Below are 27,936 nucleotides of genomic sequence, written 5' to 3'. Positions count from 1 at the left end.
GCAAGTTATTTATTACAGCTGTCATTGCCTATTCTCCTCAGTACCTCTCCTTACCTGCTGGTCATTGAGTCCAGTCCACAGCAGCAGCAGGTTGTTGTGGCTCAGCAGGTGAGAAGATACATAGAGAACATCTTCTGGGGTCTTCAGGTCAGCCAAGTGACTTCCGGCTGCCAGGCGTTTGCAGCTGCGGAGGGCTTCACTCCAGGTCAGACCTCCTCTTCTCAGGGTGTAGCAGCTTCTCCCATTGGCCAGCCAATCAGGAGGGCACTGAGCTGGAGACAGAAATGATCAGCTTGCAGTCAGATTTAAGGTTTTTGATCATAAGGCTGCAGTAAAGCATGTATACAATACCTGTTTCCATGCTGAGGCTGAGTCTCTGCTTCAAGGTCACATTAAGCTGCTTGAGCAGTGTAGTCACCACAACTTTGACCTTGAAGCGTGTGCCGGGCTGGAGACCTGTCACTGTGTACTGGGACTTTACTGCCTCTGAGGGCTTCATGCTGGAGATGTGTGTGATGGATTGTGAATGAGTGTTGTATAGACTCAGGCTGGACAAGCTTTGCTGTCTGTGAAGTTTCCATGTCAGGAGAGCAGAAGTCGTTGTGCTGTAAACATGGAGGGATGAAAGGGAGACTGGAACTGGATACAAATACAGATGAGGGGGTAGAGACAAGAGGAGAAATGTTAACATATGTATGTTACCTTCTTTCATCAGGATTATGGCAGTCAGGGACAGAGAGACTCACTCAAGTTAAAGGTCTTTGCCTCAAGAGCGGTATCATTCCTGCTGGCTCTCAGTGTGATTTTATATCCCCTCTGGTCTTCAACCAATCGCAGTGACATCTTGCACTGAGGAGAGCATGCTGAGTGGTCGACGGCCTCTGCATACACCTGCAGAGGTGTTAAAAGACTCTTATTTGTTCCTCAGGGTAAACTCAAGCCCTATAGAAAGACAAATGAAATTGAACCACTTTGCTGGTGTTCTTACCAGATGGTTACTTGCAGTCCTGCAGGTGAGTGTATAGCTGTCTGGATCTTGACTGGAAGGGAAGGACTGAAACCTAACTTCAACCTCAACAGGGTTTGAATGCTGTTCACAGGTCAGCAACACCAACTGAGGAACAGGTATTGTGAGTAATTATTAGTAAAGAAATTCCATGTATATTAAATAGTATTGTAATGCACCTGGGAATATAATTAAGCATGAAAAAAATGAAATATAAACTACTAAGGGAAGAATTGAAGACGTGTAGGCCTTATTCTTACCTGACATAAACTAGCAAATAACCACAGACGCTCTGTTCCACCCATTGGAAAAGTCACTCCATCTCACCAAGCACTCATCTCTTCAGTCCATCTGGATACATACAGTCACTTCCACGGCGACAGACAACGGTGCTCTCTGCCTGTGCTCTCAGCCATCGATAGGGCTTGTATGTAAACCAAAGACAGCTGTGCGTAAACATCGGCTGTGGAAAGTCCCAAAGTTATTTGGGTCGCTGACGCACAGCAGAGCGTCAAAAAGTCACCGGGTTTTTAAACTTTAAAAAAAAAAAAAAAAAGATGTCTTTGTCAGTCTTTTAAAGTTTTTCAAAGTAAGTAACACCTACCTAGCTTTCTTAAAATATGGGGGAAACTGCGTCTTTTTTTCCCCTCAGTTTTACGCAGAGCCTGGACTTTGAATTTAGCGCGCAGTCAAAGTCAGCGTTCAATGGCTGTTTCCCCCGAGAAGCAAAACCCCTTATGTGAAGGAGAGAGAGAGTGAGTGAGTGAGTGAGTGAGTGAGAGAGAGAGAGAGAGAGAGAGAGAGAGAGACTGTGCATGTCTAAGTTCAACTGAATTCGTTCAGCCTCTTTGTTGGGATAAGAGCAGTTCACCATGGCAACCACGGGCATACAGCCACTCCAAAGCTGGGCTCCTGAGGAGAGGAGAGGGAAGGAGAGGTGGGGAGGCTGGAGACGTGTGGGCATGCCGAGGGGGAAGAGGAGAGGGATAAGAGATGTGGCGTGGTGCTTTATGGGAAATTGAGATGTGCTCAGCAGGCAAAGTCCTCCAGCCTCACGCCTCTGCATGAGCCACAGTCAGCCACTCAGTCACAGAGCAGACAGGTCTAATATTTTGCTTTCGTGAGTTTGTGCAACTTCTAAAATAAGCATGCACTCCAAATTGTTCATAGCATTTCAGTGGTGAGGGTGGTTTGGCTCAGAGATGGGGTGTGGTGGGAGCGCTGGTTCATGTGGAATGACGGGAATGTGAGAGAGAGACATGATGGACAGGCGGGAAGCTGAGTCCACCGAGGGGCTCTGTTATGAAGAAGTGGCTCCCACACAGCAATAACCTCTCAGAGGTGAAACACAAACACATGTCAGCACTACAGATGCTGAATCAGGGTGAGTTTGTGTGTGTAATGAACATTTGAGGAAGAGGAACTAGGAGGGTGCGTGAAAAGGACACACTGCAGGTCACGAGGTCACGGCTGGCCTTGCAAAAATTCAGACAGAGATACTGTTAAATCTTTTATTCAGTTACAAACTACAGAGGACAGAGATCATATTTTAGAATCTCGTTTTTTTCTAAGGAAACAAAGCATCCCATAACACTTTCATTTGTACAAAGGCTACATTTATTTCTAATAAACTCCTAAGACAAACCAAAATGCATATACAGCATTCGAACCCAACAGCGAACATAAAAAATGCAACAACTGCTGTGTCAACATGATATTAATTGTTAATATACAGTAGGACAAGAGGCTACTGGCACCGTACCATCACTTGAAAGCACTAAAAAGCTGACTGGGTTGGCACAGCAGGTCTTAAAGAAAATAAAGGCTAAAGTGCAGATAAAACTACTTGAAAACAGTCTCCCACTTACATCAGTTATTTTCAATATCGTTCAGTTACAACTACGACTCATGGTCAGTGTTGTAAAGTTTACTACAGTGACAAACAAAATGAAACATGGCTGATTTTCATACTTGTACTGTAAAAACCTGATGCCCCCCCCCCCCATCCCTTCATTCAGACATTCTCCTCATTTGTTATGCCTTCTTTTATTTTTGCCTGGACTTTGGAACTTTTAGTTCCATTGGCAGGAACAGTCCAGAGGCTCTTGGAAGTTGTACTCCACGACTGTGGCATTGCGAGAGCAGTAGAGTGTGACGGAGCGGGTTTGTAGTCCACTCTCGCGGCAACACTTACAGAACCTGGCGTGACTGTTGATGTTAAAGTTGAATATGGTGGCAGACGGACATTTCCCATCGCAAGAATACACCGTGACCTGTGAGAGGAGGGAGAGAGGATGATGATGGGAGACAGGGAGAATTCACACTCTGCCTTTATATTTTATGCTTGCAATTTTCTCTCTTGTCCTCTCTCTCACCGGTGCATTGCTCCTGCAGTCGTCTTTTCTAATGGTGGTCCGAATGGCCACGCGTTTGCATGTCTTACCGTCCTCTTTACCTGCACGTGTGTCCACACAGAGATAACATACAAACACAGAGGTAACGCTCAGAAATAACTCCTGACATATAGTAACCTCAGAGCAAAAACAACTCACTAACACACCATGCCTGTTAACAGCAGAATTCACAAAGGTGCAAGTACAAACAACACAAACACACACACACATACACACGATGGCGAACATATGCTCACGCACAAACACACTCTTTGATCATTTTACCACAGAGACCTGTCATTCAGAGTCCCTGAAAGGCCTTTTGAGCAGGGCTCTTTGTTGCCCAGCAGTAGGATCTTGCTTTGATTGACAGCTGGGCGACTGGGTGGGGGGGGTGGCACAGTTCTCACAGTGGAGACCCGGCTCGCCTATTGGCTACTGACCTAAAATTAACCTTGTTTTTAAGCCAATCAAAGCTGGTCAAATGGATTCTGTGTAAGGCTGAAGGAGAAGTGTAAGAGAAGATGATCTTCAGTTTATTTTGTCTCACAAGTGATGTAAACACTTTTCAGTCTTTTCTGTTGAATTTAACATCGCACATAGTCTGAGGGATGGTTTTGAACTAGATTTTTAAATGTTGTCTGTGATAATACTGTGTATTAGGGGTTAAATAGAGAGAGGAAAGATGAAAAGACAAACACACAAACACAAAAATAGACACACACACATTCATCCACAGCTTGAAAGTGTAAGTGAATGAGTCACTGAGTGTCATGGTGCCAAAGAGTCATTGCAAGCGGGAACAGTGCAAGTTGGTGGTACCTGTGTCACAGTTAGTACTACCAGTGGGGGTTACAGGATTAACGGTAAATGGTAAAACACCCACTCCAGAACCTGGGAGCATCGTCAGCACCGTCGGTCGTCCGGTTCAAAGAACGTTGGGAGAACACACACAAGGTTACGTTTGGCTTAAAATACAGTTAACGTTACACACAAACACACAGAGGACAGAATCAGTGCACCTGGCAAGCACAAGGATTTCACCCCACCCCCCACCCCCCTTTTTTTTCTGGGTCACTCCAGGCAGCCAGCCAAGGAACTCAGTCATTTGATGTACTACAAAGAGCAGCTCAGCAGGGCAAACTCTAACCCCTGCACCATCTTGCTTCCTCATTGGTAAAAAAAAACGCTCACCATGGCGCACCGCGATTGGCCAGACTGCAAGGACTGCGAAAGCAGGCAAGCGGGAGAGGCTGAAAATGCCCAATCCACAGAGAGAGCAAACATCACCACTGCGTCTTTATCAAAGGTTTCATCCACACAACAACACAAGAAATGTCTCATTACTCAGTATTAAACAGTTCACAGATCATAATTTTGAAAGTTCGGGAACTTATGTATTGACTCAGTAATGACTAATGTTGAGTGCAGGCATGTTTTATCATTCTATATATATTTTTAAAATAATTATATTCATGAGTTTTCCACCAAATATTCCCTCCATCTGATCTGCGCTGGCTCCTGAATATGTCAGCAGCAAACTTGGGGACAAACCGGGAAAGGCAGGGATTGTGGGAAATATAGTGATAGGCCAACAACAGGCTTTATCTCCACCCTCTACAACAGGCCACACCCCCAACCACTCAGCCATTAAGCCCATCCACTGCCAGGCAACAAGGCGCTCACCCCTCTGATTGACAGCTCAAAGCAATACCAGCAGCACCCAATAAAGTTGGAGACTCACATGTCCTGCAGCAACCGTCCACATAGCTCTGAACCACACCTCCACTCTGCAAGAAGAGAATTAGAGGAGAGAGGGAGCTAATGAGAAACACCATTTAACAACATTTTCATGCATACCATGGGTGTACCAATCAAAACTGACTATACACAAAAAGTGGATTTCGGAGGTCCTGACCTGAATACACTCTGTGTCATTGAAGGGTGGACAAACCACCCCAGAGGCGAGGATCACCGCTCCCACTGATGTTTCCATGCAGTCGTAACGTGTACAGTTCTCCACCCAGGAACTCCCTGCCTACACACACACAGTCATAATAAGTACTGCCCGGAAAAGGAAGAAGCAATGGGCACACATGGATGTATTTGTTCTTACAGCAAAAAGCTCTGTTGTCCCGTTTTCATTGGTAAAAGTACAGGACACATTTTTACAGGAGCCGCAGCACACCTGAGGGTCTGAGGATGACACGTACACCTGGTGCTAAAAAAGATGAAACAAATGCAGGAATGAAGGACGAGCAGAACGATGACTATGTCGATCTGTCAAAATGTGTTAAATGTGTTGGATGCATACTGGTCCACATTTTTGGGAGCAGTTGACAGAGGTGATTTCCATGGCGTAGAAACCAGTGTCTGGATCTCTCTGATGCAGACAGTGGACAGTGTAACACAGGTCTCCCTCAAAGTACTGAACCAGAGACTGGCCTGGTCCCAACACTGTTACCCCTTGGAAAAGACACACCTCTGCCTTCTCTACACACACACAGAAACACAAACAGGATGAGTAACCATACTGTTTTCAAGGTGAATATGAAGGTGCCGGGAAGCCTGGAAATTGAAGCAGTGGACTAACAATGGCTACAGCATGTCTGTTGTCACAATAGTGACAGGTATGTGCTTTCATGCGTGGATTATACGTACGGCATACATGCTGAGGACAGCCACAGTTGGTGCTACTGTCTGGAACCTCGACCAGCACCTCCCCCTGAGAGAAAACAGTGCTGACTTAGCTGAATTTGCTCATTTTTTCTTGCTTCTAGCAAAGACCTGATTAGACAGTGACTTGTGATTCAGCTTTTTGCTGACTTACCACCTGACAGATGGGGAGAGAGCTGTCCTCACATTGGCATTCTGGGAGTGACAGAGACAAAGTTAAAGAGAGAGCAAGCGTGAAGTTTATGCAAGTACGTGACAGGCATAACAACTTCTGAGATTATTCCAATCATCAACTCAACACAGCAGTGAAGTGACACCAGTAACAAATAGAATGTATGTGTGTGTGTGTGTGTGTCTGTGTGTACCACAGTGGTGCTGTGGACAGCAATGCCCAGGGACAGTAGTTTGAACCAGAGAGAGACCAGGTGCACAGCTCACAGATGATTCGGGGCACAGGTTGACATCACACACTGCAACACATGGGAAAAACTATAAACATGACTTTGAAGACACAGACAGAAAAGTACACACTCCACACACACACACACACACACACACACACACACACACACACACACACACTTACCACAGTGGTACTGTGGACAGCAGCTGTTGGTGGTGTTAAGATCCACAGCCAGAATTTCTCCATGTGAGCAAGTTGGAATGGGTTCAATGCACGACTCACACACTGCTCGGACAAAAACGCAACACGAACAACAAACTCTCAGTTTTGTTTCTGTAATTGATGGAAATGCCAAAGAAAGAGCCACAGCAGATGGCCAACCTCATACCAAAGACTTCCAGTTTTAGACTGACCTGTGAACCACAATTAAAACTTACCACACAGGTAAGAGTAGCAGCAGGATTTTTGGCCCCTGACCTCCACGAGAAATTGATCTTCCCTGCAGTCGGGCGCAGAGACGGGAGGGCACGCCATGGGGTCACACTCTAAAGAAGACCATTTACAGCAAAGTGTATGAAAAAAAGAGGGTAAAAGTTAAGCTAAAATATCACATTTAAAGGAAAGTTTATAAAATTTGTAGGAAAAAATCATATTCATACCACATCGGTACTCTGGGCAGCAGGACAGAGCACTGTAACCGATCACCAACCTGTTCCCGTTATCACAAGGTGGAGCTTCGCTGTCACAGATGGTCATGTTGCACTCTGACAGATAACGAAGGAGCAAAAAAGACAGGAGACGGGAAAGTTCATTTAATGGGTCTTCTGTTCAGTGAGCGGCAAAGCAGTGGTTAGCACTGTTGCCTCACAGCAAGCAGGTTTCAGGTTGCCTGTAGGTGTGAATGTGAGTGTTACTGGTTGTTTGTCTGTCCAGGGTGTACCCCGCACACTGGTTCCCAGTTCACTGCATTTCACTGAAATATTATAGTTTATTAGGATCAAAAGATTTGCCTGCCAACTTTTAAACTCACCACAGATCTTCTTGGGGCAGCAGGCTCCCTCTTCCAATACATCCAATACATACTCCCCCTCCCTCTCACACAGTGGTGTAGGGACAGAGTTACAGTCTGGTTCAACAGCCACCACAGAGCCATTCTCCATACATTTGTACAGACAGCAGCTGCGAGTAGAGCCATTCCACACCTCGCCTGGGGCCCGGGGGTTACCCTCATTATCTGTACACACTAGATACACCAGAGCAGAGTAAATACAGTGATGATACAACTGTATCTGAGTCTAGGAGCAACATAAGGCACAGTCCAAAACTCACTCACACTGACAGTGCAGTTTTCATCACAAAGGCTTGTAATTACTCTTTCACTCACCACAGCGATCCTCAGTTACACAGTAAGGTGAGTCAGCTCGGTGCAGGATGGTACCACTGCGGCACACACACTCCTCTCTGATGAAGGAGCAGGTGGTTTCCTCGTAGTACTCCCGGTTCAGACAGGTGCGGCTGGTGCAGGTGCTCACACACGGCTGATACTCCTTACCGGGGGGACATCGCAGCGCTACAGGATGACAGGCACTTAGCAATGCATGAGCAAATGAGAAACATGAGTGAGTACATCTGCATACGTGCGTGTCGTTTTCTTTGCCTGTGTCTCCTTACGGCAGAAGTTGTGTCGTCTCCAGCTGATGCAGACTTGATGTGTGTAGCAGACGGCCACGTACGCCGCCAAAAAATCACACTGGTGATCTTTGTAGTGCAGGTCCCCCGCCCACATGATGTCGCAGAACTGCTCCGGAGGCACCTGCAAATACAAAACATGGCCAAAGTCTTGAGGTTTCAACTAATGATTACTGTCATTATTGATTAACCTGTTTATTAATTTACTTTTAGATTCCACTTTTAATGACATAGTCTTTAAAATGTCATTAAAAAATTCCATGGTGACACATCAAATGCATGATAAATGACTAAAATGACAAAGTAACTAAACACAAGCTCCACAATAAAGCCTGTAAAATGCAGTGTGAACACTATAGCTACCTTGCTGTGGCAGGGTGTGAAGGCTCTCTGGCGGAGCATGGAGAGACAAGTGGAACAATCCCCAGTGGTGCAGTTGTCTCCAACCCTGCGTGTGTGTTCAGTTTCATCGGTAGTGTGCACTCTCCACGCCTGCAGGAAGAGCATCATGTCTCCCACCTCTCTCACCACTGTTCCATTGGGCAGCTTCAGGTCATCTTCTGGGTTCCCATCACAACAACCTGGCATAATGGACAGGACAGATGTTAGGTGTAGATGTGTATTACTCTGCTGCGTTGTCAGTGAGCAATATAACTCAAGTGAGATAATGTGTGTGTGAACCTCCCTAATTAACCCAAATGGCTCTCGACATCTCAAATTGTCATATCCCATATCAACACAAGTGATGATGTTGTTTAGACATTAAGCTTTTAGGTGCTGATAGCTGGCACTTAGATAAATGAGGTTGGTGCTGATGTAGTCAAAAGCTGGTGTGTATATGTCTGTGTGTGTGTGTGTGTGTGTGTGTGTGTGTGTGTGTGTGCGTGCGTGTGTGTGGACTCACCACACAGGCCTCGAGTGGGCACAGACGCATTATAACGAGTAATGTACTGCAGCACCATGATGCCAGTGCTGTGATACCACTGCATGCTGACCCCACCAGGTGTGTGAATCAGGTACATGCTGCCTGTGTCTTCCACATAAAGGGAGTGACGGGAGAATGGGAGCCTGGCAGGTCTATAATTCACTGTCACCTGGAGACAGACAGATACACAGGTGCGCAAGAATCATATTATTTTTGTGGGATAAGTTGAGTTTTTGGCAGCAAATTAGGTAAAGATGGCCACCTTTCGATCCAGTCGGTTGATAATGATTCTGTAGGAGGAGGTAGTGATGTTCAGCTTCTTAAAACAGAGACCAGATGTTCCACCTGTCGGACTCTGTAGCACAATGAAATTAGACAATGTAGTCATACAAGATAATATTCACTGAATGGTTAACATTTGATCCCATTGCAAACACAAACTGTAGGGGCTGAAAGGGACAACTCACAGTTCGTCTGATGGAGTTCACACTCTACAAAGAAAACAAAACATTTCACAGAAGTTTTAGTTTTCAGATGTTTTATGATCCAGTTTATATTCTATTTTTTATGTGTTACCTGGCTGGTTGGACATTTCTCCACAGTGCCAATAATAGTCTCTCTGGGCAGGTTAACCAAGATGTAGGAGCCGTTATCGTACAAGGCCACATTGTTGCCGTCAAAGGTGATCACTCGCAGGTCTGACATCACAGTGCAGCGACCTGGCAAAAGCCAACTGTATCAGTAAAATCAAACACAGATTCATCGGCGCAAACAATGGATTCCATTCACTGATCCCTCCTGTTAGTGGACAAACAGGAAAGTCAGATTTTTTAAAACATAAACGATGAAACCTACAAGGGCACTGCCACTGTGGACAGCAGGGGTCTGTGTTGATGAGGATGGGCAGGCCCAGCAGACTGCACTGGGGCTGGGTGGTGTTATAGCGACAGTGGAGAGAGGAGTTGTGAAGCAGCAACTCTCCATTGAAACAGATCAGCTCTGCACAGTCATCGATACGATAGGAGTAGGGGGGCTGTGGAGACAGTTACACACCTTTTGTTTTACAAAGCATGTGTATACATACATATATATGTGTGTGTATATATATGTGTGTATGTATATGTATATATATACACACACACACACACACATATATATATATATACATACATATATATATACACATATGTACCACATTTCATAATTTGTACTCTATTTCTATAGAATGGAATAGGTCATTTTCACAGAAGACACTCATGTAAGTAATCAATTACATAGCAAACCTAGCATAACTGTTGCAATTTGTCAAGTTCCATGCACAGATTTATCTTCCAGGTGTTTGTGCGGCTGTGCATTGACCTTTTACTACAACGGCAACACTTACTGTGCAGGGAGTAGTGGGGAATGGAGGTGTGGTTGATGCTTCATCTGTTATAGGAGAGGTGCCAGGACTTGTGACTATTTCTGTGGTTACCGGCTCAGTGCTGGGCTCAACAGTTGTAGGAAGTGCTGCTGTGGTTGTCAAAGGTACTGTTGAGGTCTCCGTTGGGGTGGTGGTCTCTATGGTGATGGTCGTATCTGCTGGTGTGGGTTGAGGGGTGGTCGTGGTTTCAGCGGTGGTTTCCAGGACAGAAGTGGTGGAGGTGGGGGCAGTTGTGACAGCTGTGGTGGGTGAGGTTAGAGGAGGTGGGGTGGAAGTTACGGGTGGTGTTGGCGCTGGTGTGGATGGTGTGGTAATGGTGGTGGAAGTAGGAGTAGAGGGTGTGGTGGTGGAAGCAAGGGTAGTAGGGGGTGGAGGAGATGTAGTCACTGAGGTCGTAGTGGCCTCGGTGGGTACAGTGGTGGGTGTTGCTGTGGTGACCGTTGTAGTGACCCCTGTGGTGTGGGTGGGAGTCATTTCAGTCGTGCTGAGAGTGGTTGTCTCTGGTGCGGTTGAGGGTGTGAGAGTGGTGGAAACAGTCGTAGTGGGAGGAGTGGGAGGAGATGTGGATGGAGATGAGGTGAGCGGAGTGGTGACACGCTCAGTGGATGATGTTGTACTGGGAGTAGTGGGAGTGGTAGTGGTGACTGTGGTGGTTGTTGGCCTGACAGTGGTGGAGGAGGTAGTTGTTGCTCTTGTGGTAGTGGTAGAGGTTGTGGTGGTGGTCGTAGTGGTAGTCGTGGTGGTAGTAGTGGTAGTAGTTGGCCTTGTGGTGGTAGTGGTAGTAGTTGGTGGTGGTAGTAGTAGTTGTAGTGGTTGTCGTGGTTGTAGTTGGAGTTGTTGTTGGTGCTGTAGTTGTTCTGTTGGACCGTGTCACATATGCAAAAGGAGTTGGAGTTGGTGGAAGGGACACGCCTACAGGAGACGATTACAAGAAAATATGAATTAATAAAACTCATAAAGGAATTCAAAGACTTACAACACTAAATCTTTGTATTGTATTATAAAATTACCTTTTTATGGCATTTTTAAGACAACAAATTCATCTGTTGTACTTACAGTCCTCTGAGTAGACACATCTTCTAGTGACTTCATCAAGGACCATGTTCCTGGGACAACGTGGAAAGCAGCCCTCCACACTGCAAAATACAGAACCTATTTCAGCACTTCAGTTAAGGATAGATTATGTTGGCTGTATAATGAGTGTTTTTAATGAGGCAAGCCTCTTACGGAGGCAGGAACTGGCAGCGTGTGGCATCTGGGTCACTGCACGTGTGGACACAGGGGCTCGCGCAGGCCTGGTAGCGCCACTCACACATCATTCTGTAAGGTATCACGAAACTGCTCTCTGCCAGAGAAGAGGAAAAATACCAGATTAATTAGTGTTTGTGTGTGTGCGTATACATTGTGTGTATGTGCGCTGGGCATGCTAATGTGTTTCTGACCCTCTAGTGTGAAACTGCTGCTCTTTTTGAAGCCCTCTGAGGTGTCATATCTCTGGGCTCGCGCAGCAGTGCGCGTCAGCGTCAGAAAGATTCCAGGTTGACCGACGAGCTCAAACGACGTGCGACCGGGCAGAAACAGGCCCTGGTGCTGGATGAAAGTTGCCCTTCGACTAAACTCCACCCCTCGACTCCAGCGCTCCAGCTGAAGACGGCTGCGCCCAGACACGACGAGGAAATAGTTTGGTCTCTCTGCAGACTCCAGCGACACCACAGGGACACCTGGGGGGGGGGGCAAAAGAGGCTTAATTTTCCTACGATCAAGAAGCAAGTACTGTGTAACTGTGTGAATGCTGATGCTCACGTGATGTTCTGTCCTTCTGCAGGCCTGCTGTGATCATGAAGTTGAACAGTAGGCCTGGGGAAGGCAACTGACCTGGTCTCTCTATTACCAGAGGAAACACTGAGCTGCTGGTGCGATTCACTCCAAACATGGTGTCATTATAGACAGCACTCACCAAGGAAAATGGGCCATCGCCTAGCTCTGTGGGGAAGTGCGACGGTGAGAGAGAGAGGGGAAATGAGTGCGGTGACAAGCTAGCAGGGAATCAGAGCGTGTGATATTTGGAGACGAAAACTGACAGAGGAAAAACTCTGAAAATTACCAACCCTTGCTTATACATACCTTGATTATAGTATTCACAATCATAGGCTGAAAAAGAGCCAGACAGTTCAGAAGTTATAAAGCATTTCAGAAATATGAATGTAATCACAAGACATAATGACAAATAGCAGAACATAGGCTGGTGCAAAGAGGAACTGGTGAAAGTAAGGTAAGCAGGGGTCATATCCCTGACCAGCACAAAATAGACTGGTGTACTATGAACATGTGTGTATGCATCTGTGTGTGTGTACTCACGACAGGCAGAGGGAGAACGCCAGTGTATTGTGACCCCCTGTTGACAGCATTTGTGCGCATATGCAGCGATGGACGTACAGAGACACTCGCAGTCTCCACCACGGTTACAATTGCAAGTGTCTGTCAGGCAGTTCCTGTAGAACCAGGCCACATCCACCTGAGGGGTATATGCAGAGCATGTACACATGGTCACACAAACAAACGCAGACACACATAAAAACACACACACAAACAATCATAAAGCGAACCAGGCCAAATCTTGCTGGGGGAAACTGGAGGAGGTCTTGTTTAGGGGGTGAGTTGTTCTCAATAATTCAGACAGGGAAGGAGTGATGAGATATCAGGATAAAGGAATGTGGGTCAACCTCTGGTGCAGAGGGGATCGGATGAGCTCTATGACAGACAGACTAAATGCATCAGCAATGACTTGGTCTGTCCAAAGGCAAGATTATCTGGACCTCTATGTTTCTGACACTGGCTACTGTAATGCACATACACAGCACACTTCAGCTGAGCAACAAAATCTTTTATTAGCATTTTAGAGGATGTGACAAGCACAGATATTGATTAGGCAGTGCACTGCATCTTGGCTGGAGCAGCAGGCTTGCAGTTAAATATTAACGTCATGTTACTAAAAGGGCACCGCAGACATTGGATTATTTTTATACCGGGTATAAACAATTCCAAAAAATCTGTGAAATGTGAGCAAAGTGAATCCAATCAATCATCAACACAAATGTATTACTATTATTATTCATTTATTTAAACAGCAATAGTGAATGTTTGAGGACAAACATTGGCTTCCAGAGCTGTCCAGCTGTATAATGCAGATTATACACCAAAAAACTAAATGTGCCTTTGCAGAGCAAGGACACCTAGATTCTGAATTTGAATAAAGGTGTTTTTCTATAAAAGTTGAGCTTTAGAAGTAGAGTAAAGTAGTGCACAGATATGACTTCCTTGGATGTAGCAAAAACTACGGTAACATCAGAAAAATGGGGATGCTTGATGAACTTTAAAACTTACTTCCCTAACTTTTATTTTAAAAAGAAATCTTAACAGCTCGAGTGAACATGGGATTCACTCTCTGAAAGTAAGAGAAGAAAAGTTTCTTGCTAGACTTCAGGAAAAAAAAAAAACCCTTAGATGTGTCCTCTGACCAAGACCTTACAGATTAAAGCTTTGAAGCATTCTGGATTCACTTATTTGTGTGAAACCATCTTTTCTATATTGATCCAGGCAAAGAAACAAACTCTGCCAGGAAGAAAGCAGGATCAGTGAAGTTGCCTCTTTGTAGAATGATAAGGATTTTCTTTTGTCACTACACTACAGGCAAATGTACTCTACCAATATTTGAATGCTAAAATTACAGTGCCAAACATACACACGGATACAGTATGTATAAGTCATAAAATCGTCATAAAAGGGAAGTGATAAGAGGAATAAAAAAAAAAATATCTCGGAGGAACCCACTGGTAAAAGAGGTAAAGAAATTTTCCCAGAGTGAAGACATCTGGGCTAGTTCATGAAAACTGAATGCAAAGAAAGCCACAGGATTCACTTACTCTAAGTTACTTTATTAACAAGGTCCAGATAAACAATGTGAGGATTAGTTCTTGCATGTCCATTATATTTATCTCTTCAAAGTGTTATTATTAATAATGTCACATAAGCGTACTGGGTGCTCCTGTGTTTCCTTGGCTTCAGTTTTTATGGTAGTTTATGGAACCAAAAACTGTTTGTGTGTATATACATGGCTCCATCTGCTGGCCACATTGAGGAATACTATACTGTAGCAAAACATTGAGGTGAGTGTCTGTCGATGTGTGTAGCCTTGCATCTGGTGTGACATTTGGTATTTATCTCTGAGGAACAGTGTGCTGGGATCAGTTAAGAGCTGTTCCCATAACCCCTCACCAACCTCTACTCCCTTGTTAAGCGAGATAACCTTTTTATAGCGGCATTCACTCTGTACAGACATTTGTGTTTGTGTGTGTGTGTGTGCGTGTGCGCGCATCAGTTCAGTGGCACTCACCACATTGTGACAGGGTGCAAAGACATCGCTGTAGAGGAGAGCACACTCCCTCTTGGCGTATGGCTGTCTCCCTAAGTCCCCTTCACACGGTCGCTCAACTACGTAGTCACTTTCACACTAAAACACACACACACACGGAAGGTGATCGAGTGTCTGATTACTCGTAAATATCACAGCACACTCAAGGGAGACAAGCGCACATTAATTACAGGAGCAACAGAGAGCTGGAGAGGAGTGAAAGGCTGAGTGAGAGGGGAATAGACAAAGACAGAAAGATAATCAATAGAAGAGAGGAGCTGAGCTGACTCATACCTGTCCCAAGGCCCAGCTATCTCCAAAAGTCTGTGCATTATTGACTTCCATGTGGCTAGAGGTGGTCATATCGTTCACTGTCACACTGTCAAAATTTCCACATAGCCCGCTGAGAAGGCCCTGGGAGGAGGGGAAGAGACTGAGTCATGTTTTTGGATTCCTTTCATAGCAGTCTATGTCGGAGGCTAAACAGCCGTTATTAAATGTACTACTTCGGGTCCAGACCTTCCACTGAGGCCCAGCTCTGATGTGCACAGTTGTCTTGCGGTCCCAGAGGATGGTCAGGTCTTGACTGGAGAAATGGACCACAGTGTAGTAGCCTGCTTTCCACAACTCAAATTCAGACCCTCGACCCACAACCGTGGACGGGCTCTACGGCAGGACAAAGCATAGTTAACAGGTATTAGCAAGAACTGCTGGATTTTTATTAATTTAGCTAACTGATAGAACATAGATTTGATTTGACTGATATATAGAGAGCTTGACTGTGTGTTTGTGTGTGTGTAGTCTGTACAGGGTTTCCCGAGTTGTCAGTGAAGTAGATTTTGGTAAGTCCCACGTGGATGACCAGTATTTTCATGCACACAATGCCGCTCTCATAGCAGTCCTTGTTTTGGGCAACAATGGACACCTCGGTTTCTCCTGCGCTCTGATCAGAGGGGAAGACAAAATATTACTGTGTATTGTGAGGAAAGGAGGTCTCGTCAGCTCCTCTCATCTCTGTCCAACAAAGACAACACAGTTGTTCATTTGTTTGTTCATAATTTCACTTTTAAAACAGCCACTGCATCCAAAAACCCAACCCAACATGGCAGATTCAAACTTGAAATTTGATTCCTCCTGTTCAGGAAACGCTGTTCTATTCTGGATACATGAAAGGTGACAAGAAGAGGAAGCAACTCTAGGCTATTTAGACACAATTGTGACCTGCTTCCCCATTCTTATCAGTTCTGCACGGTGGCCGGCAGTCTGTTGGGCCTGAATTGGAATGTCTGTTCTGCTACTTCTAATTCTATATCCCTGGGAGCGCCGGAGCCCTGGGGTTTGAAGTGAACACTGGTCTCTTTGTGTCGCCACAGCTTTGCACAACGTCTGCTAGCATTACCATGGTGCAAACCCACCAGCGCACACACATACACGCATGCACACCTTAATCTGCTCTAATTAAAAAACACTCTGTCTTCCAAGATTAGAAACAGCCCTGGATTTTCTTTCCTAGATCCGAATTATTCCTGGCTGGGAAAAGTGGAGGATGCTCCTCCTCCTTAAACACATCCCATCTGTTGCACACACTTCACTGACATAATTGAGCACAAGCCCTCTGACACCACCTGATTGCCACTTATATACCAAATGTCATTTTACACCTTTATTTGCACATAGAGACTCACTTTAAGCAGGTAGACCTGACAGTCAGAGTGGTAGTCATACTCAAGGCCGTCAAAGGTGTGGTAGTGTCTGTCGCTGTAGACAGTACACACAGCTGGACATGGTGAGTAGCTGCAGTTAAAATAGCCACGGTGACACACACTGAGGAGATGGACAGGTGGATGTACATGAGAAGAGTAAAGAGAAAACAGAGGTAGGAGAAAAGTGCTATTTCATGCCACACATGCAAATTCATCATACTATGAATTACACAGTTAACAAAAGAGTTAGCAATTAGTCCTAATCCTACACAGAAAAATGCTCAGTCTGATGTTTCTCTAGCTATGAGAAAATGCAAATGAAGAGTACAGTACAGGCGTATACCATTTGTAACATGGTGTTTCTACAGTTTCTCCAGGCAGGTATTCAAGGCCCAGCCAGGCACAGGGACAATTCTCTGGATAGTAACACTCCCCATGGTGCAGTACCAGCCTTCATCGGGCAAAACATAACTCAGACAAGAGATACAGAACATACAAACACATGACTTAAATGCCACATTACAGTAGCAACTTGAAGTAATAGTATGTAACCTCAAGTGTGGATTTTGAATACATTTGGGAATTATAGGTGTGGGAAGTGAATAAGATAACCTATCACCATATATTGTTAAATGTCCAACTGCCAAACACTGTCAAGGCATACGCTGCTGTAAATAGTCTGTCAGTTGTCCCTCAATAAATACTCCTTAAAGAGATTTTACCTGTGATTTTTGACTACTGACTAACACTCTAGTTTCCATGCTTCCATTCTATGAAGCACTGATTCCAGGCATTTTTACAGAATCTGAAAGTAGATACTCATACTGAAATGAACAGCAAGAAATTAAGGTGGAAAGGTGGAAAGTCTCTCAGAATTGTATGCAAATTGGACTGGAAAATGTACTTTTAAGATGTTTTAAAAACGCTGATACATGGTAAGATTGGAAAGCAGGTGCTTATTTTACCCGGGAGGGCAGACACAGCCAGGGATGCATGGTGTGTTGGGAGGGCAAGTGAGGTTCAACATCAGGTTACGGCAGGTCGGTGCACAGGCCACGCCTCCTCTCTGCTCGGTACAGCTGTGATAGACTTTCCCCTCTGGACACTCCCCGACCTCTAAGCTATCAGGCTCTGCAACGTGCATGCATGCGCACACGTGCGCACACACGCACACACACACACACACACACACACACACACACACACACACACACAAGAAAATCAATGCCCCAGTCGCCTTAAACATCAACCGCAACAGCCAGTCATGGGAAACAAGCTACAACCACAGACATAAGGCTCTTGATTTCAGCAAGAGGGACACAGCCTGAAACAACACTTTGTTGTTGGAACGAACAAGAGCAGGAACCCACAGGAGGGGAGGGGGAGTGTGGAGAGGTTACCTTTTTCCTCTGGCACACACTCCATCTTCCCATTTCTGCACAGGCTGATGGAAGAGACAGGAAGGGAGAAAAAAAGGAGTAAGTGTTTAGGAAAGAGAGTAATGTTATCAAACACAAGGTTAGTTTAAGTGCTCTACGTCTCATTTGACAATCACTCGAGCTTTTATTGCTTTCTCAAATGTATTAGACAGTGTGTGTAAGAATGTTGTGCTGTGTGCAGTTGGGGGAGCAGCCAAAGTGAGTTTTCACTCAGTGCAGGTCAAGCCCAATTGTGACTCACCAGGGGCCGGATGCACTGAAGGTCACCTCCCCCGGCTGTGACACACCACCCATGGAGTAACAGTGACACTGAGACCTGAGGAGAAACCACTGAGGTTATTTTAGTTACATTAACTAATGATGATGCTTTATCCGCGTGTGCATAGTTTCTCCCAAATGGCAATTAATGACCATCGTTAGGATGATATATGAGGCGGTGAAGTCTTACAGTTGAACACAGCGCTGACGCACATCGTCATAGTAACTGCTGTCTGGACAGCCACACCCCTCGGCACAGTCGTCAGGGTTACATGCCTCAGTACTTGACAGAGCCCGACAGGACCGCCCACAAGACGACACACAAGAGTGGTACAGCATACCACCAAGACACACCACTCCTGTACACACACAGTAATACACATTTTTAAATAACCCAAAGGAGATTCAATATTTTAAATTCTGTGGGCATGTTTTTACTCAATGTGATAAATTTCCAATGGACAATGAAGTTTTTCTTATTCTGAAACAAACACAACTACTCGATACGTACACTAATTCACAGTTTTGATCTGTGACCATTTTGGGTCATACATTTAAATGTAAACAGAAAACAATATGGATAAAAGCAACCCAGAAGCTTAACCCTTACCACATTCAGAGACTTGTGATCTGAAGTCTATGTTGACTCCGTGTTTGGAGCAGAGGTATGCATAGTGAGCGAGTGCTGTGCACAGGCAGCTGCTCCCACAGCGACAGGCCTGGTAGCGGCACTGCTGCTGGTAGATGTTTGGGCTGATGTAGCCATGACACGGAGCAAACACACTCCCCAAAAGCACCTCACAATGGGATGCGTAGAATACTAGTACAATAACACAATAGTACAATAAAAAACACACAATAAACATTTGACCTTTTACATATTTCCAATTTTTGTCTGAACAAACTGAGATAACCTGTAGTCAAAACCTGTACAACTCAGTGCCTTCCAGGAATCAATAATACTTAGGATATCAGGGTGTATAGTGCAGTATGTATGGCTGCTGGCAGAGGTTTATATGAAGTATGGTTTTATCCATACCACCCCTCACCCTTTTAATTTCCCCATAATTAATTCGATTAAAACTAATAGGTTCAGCCAAACATAAGGAAAATGAGACCATAATTACCATTGTGCTGGTTCATCTCACAAGGATCTATAATGGGCAGGTTAAGTGGAGCTACACAAGCAGACGACACCTTCCAAGCATTGGCATGAAGCTGGGGAGTGCCCTCTATCATACCTGCTGGAGATCTACATACACAAACATACACACAAACACAATCAGGTGAAGTACCATTTTCAACACTGATCTATAACTGGGAAGTACATGCTCACAGGAAGTCATCTCGTAGATTTCCATTGAAGGTTCCACAAAGGCCTAGCGTCTGTCCACGCCATTGGCTGTCCAGCTGCAGATAGACCCGCCCCCCTCGGCCATCGTAATGCAGCCTCAGACCAATCCCTACCTTCAGCTGTGTGAACACAGAGGTCAGCTTCCTCACCTCCACTGTTTCTATATACCCAGAAACAAATAATAAAATCCATGATCAAAGATAAAATGACTACAAGTATAATTGAGTATAAAAATTACTTCTTTTTTTTTTTGAGCACAAAAAGTGTGATTGGTCTGCACCACATATAAATCTGTGATGTATCATTCAAAGCTGTTGTGATTCTTACCATCAACATAGGGCAGGACAGGCGCTGGATTGACACCGATTATCACCTCCCCCTCTCTGGTCAAAGTGATCTGATGACTCACATCTTCATCTAATACCACTGTCACTGACTGAATACACACCTGCTGCTGTAGACACACATACCATACATCAGGGCTGGTTACACAGAAGGGACACTGCAAGGTTGGCGCATATGTATAAGCCAACAATACCTCTGCACAGGTAGTATACTGCAGAGTGACAGTGAAATCTGCTGCCGCTGCGGCTCTTTGCCAGGACGTACTGACACGCCCCCGGCTGGAGAAACATCCTACCATCGAATGTCGTCACAAACACATCCCCCACCACTGAACACTCGGCTAAGAAGAGCCAGAGAGCAGAAATTTAATGAATGAGTTCACTGCCTTGTCTTTTGATGCCAATTGGTCTTAAAGGGTAATCTTACCTGTGCAGTTGTTCTCAGTGCAGTTCCACACCCCTCCCATGCACACACTAAAAAAAGAGCCGCACCGCTGATTAGCAGCACACTGATCATGCTATAAGTTCACTAGGGAATACATGTTCACACTCACCAAACACTGCAGCCCTGCTGAAGCACATGCCCTTGTACATATGATGTTCCATGGTAAACACATGGACACTGAGAAACAGCGATACAAGTTCCATTCTGTAGGATAAGACCTGTGGGGAGGAGGATTGGAGAACAAGACTAAAGTTTAGGAACAATTATCAGAGAGTAATGAACAGAAATTAAGACCATTGTTGTTTAAGTACCATCGGGACAGTAGCAGCCATCCAGGCAATGTAGATTGGTTCCCAGACACTCTTTCTCAAATGTACAGGTGGGTGGACAGCAACTGATACAGTCTCTATAGACAAAACTCTCCTCACAGCCATCATCTACAAACACAAACACCTAAGTTTCACACAAAGGCAGGAACATGAAATATATGTTTATATATAAATGTATGAAATAAATAATCTATTCACACTGAGATAGCAGAGCTATTCCTGGACTAAATTAGCTCTGAAACTGATTAATTGACAGGAAATTTGGGTTTGTAGCACAGATCTTCCATTTTCTAAGAGTCAAGAGCTGCAGCAGTAACTTACTGCAAGAGGGGAAGCTGTCCCTCCACTCCCTCACTGGGTATCCAACATGTGAACAGGCTCGGGTGTACTCTACCAAGGCTCGACAAAATGTTTCCTCATCATCAGATCTGAAAGAAAAAAAAACCTCTATAAAATGTTTTGGGGGACTTGATTTTTATATCAAGAAATGTATTAACTACTTTAATTGGGCTTAGAGTAACAACACAGAGAAGAGGGTTAAGGAAGAAAAAAGTAAAAAGTAACAACTTTGAATGCAACTATTTTTACTTACACACAGAGGTCAGACACACAGCTGGCCACAAAGGGATTTGGGTCGATGTTTTCATGACATGACAGAAATGGGAAGAAGAGAAGCGCACTGCATTTCTCTATAGCATCCTGCACACATTCACAACAAATACAGCATGGTGTGAGTTTACAGCACATGATATAATAAGAAAGATTTAGAGTAAAACAAACACGGCTGCAGTCCTTTAACATACAAGGACCATTCTGTTTTTTTCTGAGTAAAAATAAAAATGCTTATATTGCGTAACGTGATGGACCTTATTACATTCCATCCTTTGCAGTATGTGAATTGCACTCTCAGTGTTCAGCTGGAGTGTATGCTGAGTAAGAACGAGTGTTTCTGTGGTTCTTACGTCCATGTCTGACTCTGACTGGCAGGGCCCATTGAAGTCAAGATCTACCGAGGGACAGGCTCTCTCATGAGGCAAGTCCACTGCCCAGCTGTTAGCAAACACTGCAGGTTCATCAGTGCGAATGCCTAGAACACACCATCAATACACATACAGTATGTATGTACACCTGGCACAAATGCCAAGGCAAAATGCAAATGCAGCTGATATACCATTCAAATATGTACAGGTGCATTTCTGTTTCTATATTGTCGATATACACAGTCACATCAAACATAATATAGAAGTCTGATAAAAATAAAAATGGACATTAAGAGGAAATCTGATTAAAACTGTGTGTTTGTAAATGTACCGTGGAAACTAGTCCATAGCAGGTTTACAGCCAGAGCCTTTTCACTTGTTTACTCTTTTTCTCCGAGCTCATCCACAGTCTACTGGACAGCTTTCTGCTCAAACAAGCAGGGGACGGCAGTTCATATTTCTGACATCTGAGGAAGGATTCTTGCTTCTTCCAACCATTCAAACCCAAACTATCAGTTCTCCCCTATCCCTCCACTGTAATCTCTCCAGGTCCCACCGCTACTATAATTGGCCCGAATCAGTGTTGAGTGTATAATAATAATAATTGAGGTGAGTGGGTGCTGAGAGAAGGGATAAGAGGACGAGGGGCCAGTCAGGCCGGTCTTACCACGAGCAGTGGTGAGGTCATCCCCAGCAAGGTGGTTGAAGTTCCCACACAGGCCACAGGGGGCACCCTGGTGCTCCTCACTCATCTTCAGGTAGACTCCAGAGCCTCCGTCCCATGCCAAGGAGAAGCCAAACACACTCTTCACCAGCAGGTAATCTGCCAGTCGCTCAATAAACACACTGCCTACAGTCTGAGGCAGACTTAGCCTGACATTTCACAGAGACACATTAAGACAGATCAGAGGAAAGTAACTTCTTTGAAAATCATGATAATAATGTTCTATCGATGTTCTGGCTTGTGATTAACAAAGTTGTTTTTCCCTTTCTGTTCGTACAGTTTTGTAGTGAGAAGTTTTTCATAATCTATCTCTTTTTCTTTCTACGTCCTTGCAGAACAAACACACACACCTGCGGCCTCCCTGGTGGACCTGATATCCAGAGATGTGGATCTCCTCCTCATTTGGGAAGAACAGACTGAGAGCTCTTGGGCACGAATACACACTCCCGTCACACACTCTGCTGTTGTGGACCTGAGAAGACAAAAAAGACGATGGTAGAGAATCAAAGAAAGGGCCGAAGGGTAGATTAGCGACAATCTGTAACCTGAGCGATCAATCTAAAAAATATGGGCACCTGTCTGGTAATGACACTGCCACAAACAGTCACAAACGGCTGTTGTGTTGTGAACTGCTACTTAATTTACTTAGCTGATGATTATCAAAAAAATGATGACAGGAAATTCAAGGAATAGACAGAGTTAGAAACTTAAATTTGAAGCAATTTAATGCCATATTGAAATGTTCAATGCTAATTAGCAGTATTTGTCAGATTTAAGGACGAGGATAATATAAGGATAAAAAGAACTTCTGATTTCTGCAGGCTGTCATCAGCTCTTCGCCCTGAGCCAATCTGTCTCTGCTGAGTTTTAAACCTTTAGTTTAATCTAAAGGCTAAACGATTTCCTAAAACAGCTGGACACAGTAGTTTTAAACAAACATTACTCAAATAGGAATACTTAGTGTATTTTTTGGGGATTTTTTCCAGCTGTGGATTTGGTGCATTATTGAGTATTTACAGTGGCAGGATGGTGACTGTGGATTGGCTCAAAGTGAGCTACAATGCCCCCATGATTATGATAGTGATGAAACATGTCATTGAGTGTGGCTCACTGATGTGTTTTTAATAGTTTTTGGGAAACAGTGGAGCTCTATTGCACGGAGGAATAAGGCTAATATCAGGCTTTGTCTAAACAATATATATATATATATATATATATATACTAATACTAGGACAGATTCATTGTTAGTTTTTTTCATGGGGTCTATAAAATGACCCTATGGGGTCTTGCAAAATCAGCCATTTTGTCTGAGTTTTAAAAGCTATGAGAACATAAAAATGTCCTCTAGAGGAACATACTGTATGCCAAACACAGAAAATCTGAAACTAAACAAATTTACAGACAATTACAGTTTATAGGCAGGTTCACAATAACTGCTAATTAGCAAGCGACCTACTGTTATGCAGCCCTGATATACCTCCAGTTTGTGACAGTATTTTGGTTGGTTTAAGCAGTTAAATGACATTGTATTTGACTGCTTTACATGATTTTCTGTTTTACCATAGTACTGCTGTAAAAGAGCAACCGACCCAAATATAGTGAATACATATTTTAGTGGATAATTTCAATCTGTATGCTCTTACCCACACAGTGTACTGTGGTGTAGCTGAGTGGCAGTCCTGTGCCAGAATGTAAGAGCAGGTTCCAGGGAAGTAGAAATATATTCCATCAAATGTTTCATAGTGGTGCTGACCCCACGACCTGCAGATCCCGTCTCTATCCTGGCCCTGGTTAGGTACTGAGAGGAAAACAGGCAATTCACTCAGACAAGATTCTTGAAATGATGAAGTGGATTAGTTTCATGTGGTGACACAAAAGAAGAATTGGCATTTTACTTAACTAAGAGGGCAAGTCATACATCATATCTCCCTTACCATCTTTATATCTTTCATCATCTTTCATTTCATTGAACTTATGAGTGGAAAATGAATACCTGAATTTTCTAAAAAGCCCTTTGTTACAGGAAATCCCCATAGCTGCCAAGATGCTGCCTAAGACCCTCCCCAAACTTTGTGGGGGTGTAAGCTGGTGACAGTGAGTCACATCTTCTAATCGTATTAGTCAGTGGTTTGTCATGCTGATGGTAATCCAAATGATACATTTTGTAAATGATACTGTGCATAATGTTAATTAAAAGAAACCCATGTTTAAATTAATAAAATATTCCAGTGTCATTTCATAGTTTTAAAACATGCATTCTGTGGCATCAGGTCTGTTTTTATTGAAAGAAATCTTGTTTATCTTATCTTTGTTTACCAGAATTTGATAAAAAAATTTGTATTCTTTACCTTCTTGTTCATACAGTACTCTATCTCAGGATTTCATTTAAAGCCTAAGTTCAGTTGCAGGTCCCTCAGGAACTATACTGTTTCCAACATGTGTGTCAACACTAAATTAGCTCGTTGAAATGAAAATGTCTTTACAGTAACTGTGACTTCAGATCTCTTGATATACTGTATAAGGAGTCTGTTCAGAATATAGAAACCAGAAACTCCATCACTCAACTCTTACCCTATTACCTTAGTTCAACTGATTTTATATCTGGTACTGTAGGGAGTGAAGTGTGTGTGTATGTGTGAGGTTGTATGTGTGGGTGGGTTGAGTTGGAGGGTGGTGGATTTATATATTAACTATGAGACTATGACAGAGAGAGAGAAAGAGGGAGAGATCTGGGGACATATTAAGATTAATGCTGAAGTGTGTGCAGGTAATTAACGTTTGCTGAATGATCGGAGAGTATGATGCTCACACATGAACAATCTCATACACACACCCATTCTTGTATAACTGAGTGTGTAACTGTATACTATTATTAAAAAGTTTTAATCATGCTAACCGGCTAGTCTGTGGCATACTAGGAATGGTGATTGTCAGTCAACCAGAAGGTTGCTGTGTGGATGAGATTCTGACGAATCTGAGCTGACACCAAAGGAAGACTTGTAGGTGTGTGTGCGTGTGTATTACTCACTGATCTGGCAGCGGTCTCCCAGTGCCTGGAACTGAGCACAGTCACACACACCACCCTCCTGACACCAGCCGCCATTGAGGCAGCCGCAATATTCTGGGAAATATACGAAACAAACTCAAGTTCACTTACCCCAGTCTATGCGGGTAATGATAATTTAAACTTCTATGAATATATTTGGGATCACTTCATAGTTAGTGTATTTACCTGAAGAGGCATCTCTGGCTGTGTAGTTGTGTAAAATGCTGCGTGACAGAGTACCCTCCGACAGCAGTGGTTTGTATGTCTTGGAAAACAATAAACAGTAAACACTTAGAGCAGTTCCTTAACTAATTCTCAGGCTTTAACAGCATCAGTGACACAGTGCTGTACAGTTGGGGGACCTGCTGCTGTAAGTTAAAAGTTGCATCAGGTTGAGTGGGAGAAAGTGTATGTGTCAGTGAGTGTGTGTCTCATTCTTTACAAAGACAGCTTTGTGCCGGTTAGGGTGTTGTGCGCATGTGGGTGCCCTGACCTCCTCTGGTTCTCTTAGGTGTAGTGTACCAACCTCCTCCCCGAGGAGATCCCGTTTCCTCCGAAGTGCATTAGCCCTTCTGCACACACACAAACATGCACATTAGTGGGAAGAAACAGTCAGAGGGGAGACTTAAGTGCACTTTACACCACTTGAATTCAGACTCCAAACTACTCTTTACTGAACCCTCACACGCACAAGTGCACATACGCGCGCGCACACACACACACACACACACACACACACACACACACACACACTAGTGACACAAACAGAAAGTGCAAATGCATTCATCAAAGTAAACCTACAGAACTGACTTAGAGATTTTTTGAAAACAAAATATTACTTAGAATTTGACCACACTATCAATGACAGAGAATCATTCATTCAGTGTCCTCCTTTGACTTACCTCTGTAGTCTTCCTTCCGCCACTGAAAGTCGGCTCTGAGCTCCTAAAAGCAAAGTTAGTAAGATTAACATTAAATTTGTGTATGACTTGTATATATATTGATTATCAATATATAATTTGTTACATAACTGGTTATCAAACATTTAAAATCATCTTTATAGGTATAAATATTTCCAGAGGTGTTCAATCACAAACATTTCAGTAATTCACATCTCTGTCATTTGTAATGATTTATTAGTTAGATGCCACATTCATGGACAAGGAAAGCGGTTTTGTTTTATGATACTGATACAAAAGGAAATGATAACAGATAATATAAATAACCAGAGAGATAGTTTACTCCTACAATATTCTAAAAGAGGATTTAATACCTCAAGAGTATTGTGAAGTTAAAAATAATCTATTTTGTCTTCTATCTGCTAATATCCCTCTATGTTTTTAAATGTAGCTCATATACATATCACTGTAGCCAACTCTATTACACCACTACTGTAACATTTTGGAGAACTAAAATTGTCAGACTCACCCTCAAGTAACAGCAAGTGGGAGATTGAAAACGACATAAGAAGAAATCGTTTCACTGTCCACTTTAAGTTCATCTCAGAGTCCGAAAGGAAGTCCCGCCGAAACGTTAAGGGTGCATCTCAATGGTCCCGGGAGGGAAGGATTTAGGTTAGGTTTGGTAGCACCGGGACGATGCCTGGTCGTATCTGTAAAACCTACCTGGTGGCGACAGCCCCCCCTGAGCCGATGACGAGTAGCCTACACCTGTGTGGGCAGGTAAGCAGCCTGCACTGCTCTCTGTCACTCCAACATCCTCAGCCAGCATGCAGGCTTAGCTATTCACTTCTGTGGACTCTTATGTGTGAGCCCGCAGGTGTGTCACTCCATCACGGAGGGTTTTCACCTGTAAGGTCACCGTCAAATTTCAGACTCACCGCATGGCCGGGGTATGACATTTTTGACGTAGATAAAATTAAACTGAGGTAAACGGCGAGGCCAACGAGCAAAACAGAGGGCAGGGAATTCAACTCCAGACCCCAAATTGCTTCTATGTCTAAACGATACGTTTGGCAGGAAACTCTCAACAACAGAAATAACACTTAGCTATAACGCACCTGCCACCAGGCAATAAAACAGTAAGCTAACGCTGTAACGTACCGTAATGAAACAGTGTAAAATATATCGAAAGTAATAATTAATATAAGGTAACCGTACGTTAAATGACAAGTGTATCGGTGGCATTTAACAGTGCACCTTTCCCTCCACGTCTGGTGGCCTTTAAGTAACAAAATAGCTTCAACTACCGCATAGACTAGTGTCAAGTGAGGAGGTTCGTTATTTGCATATTGTTTTAGCTGTTAGTCTGTAAAACTATAGGTAATAGCTGATATATACTCTCTCTTTCTTCCTCTTCGTCTGCTTCATCTACCGTATACAAGCTCTGGCGTCAACGTAAAAACGCGAAAGGCGTTAAGTTTTTCCA

General features: G+C 43.9%; 2 protein-coding genes across 2 annotated transcripts; both read right to left on the bottom strand.

Annotated features, from left to right (window-relative positions):
• Positions 1-21: 21 nt before the first annotated feature.
• On the bottom strand, positions 22-1,721 carry LOC108875116 (oxidized low-density lipoprotein receptor 1). The gene is made up of 5 exons (XM_018663789.2): positions 1,267-1,721; positions 989-1,114; positions 747-891; positions 352-639; positions 22-272 (listed from the first exon to the last, which is right to left on the bottom strand). Exons 1-5 carry the CDS (start codon positions 1,309-1,311, stop codon positions 22-24), a joined length of 855 nt encoding a protein of 284 aa, XP_018519305.2. The 5' UTR covers positions 1,312-1,721.
• Positions 1,722-2,509: 788 nt separating this feature from the next.
• Positions 2,510-27,935, bottom strand: otogl (otogelin-like). Its single transcript, XM_051073445.1, is given in 60 exon segments — positions 2,510-3,279; positions 3,382-3,461; positions 5,144-5,189; positions 5,318-5,437; positions 5,516-5,620; positions 5,714-5,892; positions 6,061-6,124; positions 6,230-6,270; positions 6,441-6,545; positions 6,662-6,763; positions 6,916-7,023; positions 7,138-7,242; positions 7,509-7,721; positions 7,863-8,048; positions 8,150-8,291; positions 8,531-8,748; positions 9,072-9,261; positions 9,355-9,447; positions 9,560-9,583; positions 9,669-9,811; positions 9,948-10,125; positions 10,477-11,231; positions 11,359-11,427; positions 11,572-11,651; positions 11,743-11,860; positions 11,958-12,236; positions 12,319-12,498; positions 12,640-12,666; positions 12,874-13,030; positions 14,909-15,025; positions 15,221-15,340; positions 15,446-15,592; positions 15,735-15,869; positions 16,612-16,750; positions 16,973-17,080; positions 17,595-17,760; positions 18,030-18,073; positions 18,310-18,384; positions 18,517-18,685; positions 18,937-19,146; positions 19,454-19,578; positions 19,663-19,840; positions 20,008-20,134; positions 20,219-20,254; positions 20,256-20,365; positions 20,452-20,498; positions 20,579-20,687; positions 20,781-20,906; positions 21,120-21,226; positions 21,391-21,497; positions 21,761-21,885; positions 22,446-22,651; positions 22,853-22,974; positions 24,146-24,300; positions 25,531-25,623; positions 25,735-25,813; positions 26,075-26,120; positions 26,451-26,493; positions 26,977-27,093; positions 27,174-27,935. Coding segments are annotated over 60 exon segments (7,902 nt in total). The 5' UTR covers positions 27,280-27,935; the 3' UTR covers positions 2,510-3,078.
• Position 27,936: the final 1 nt, after the last annotated feature.

The sequence above is a fragment of the Lates calcarifer genome, linkage group LG10 (genome assembly GCF_001640805.2).
Source record: "Lates calcarifer isolate ASB-BC8 linkage group LG10, TLL_Latcal_v3, whole genome shotgun sequence".
NCBI lineage: Eukaryota > Metazoa > Chordata > Actinopteri > Centropomidae > Lates > Lates calcarifer.
This window is presented reverse-complemented; position numbering and strand designations above follow the sequence as displayed.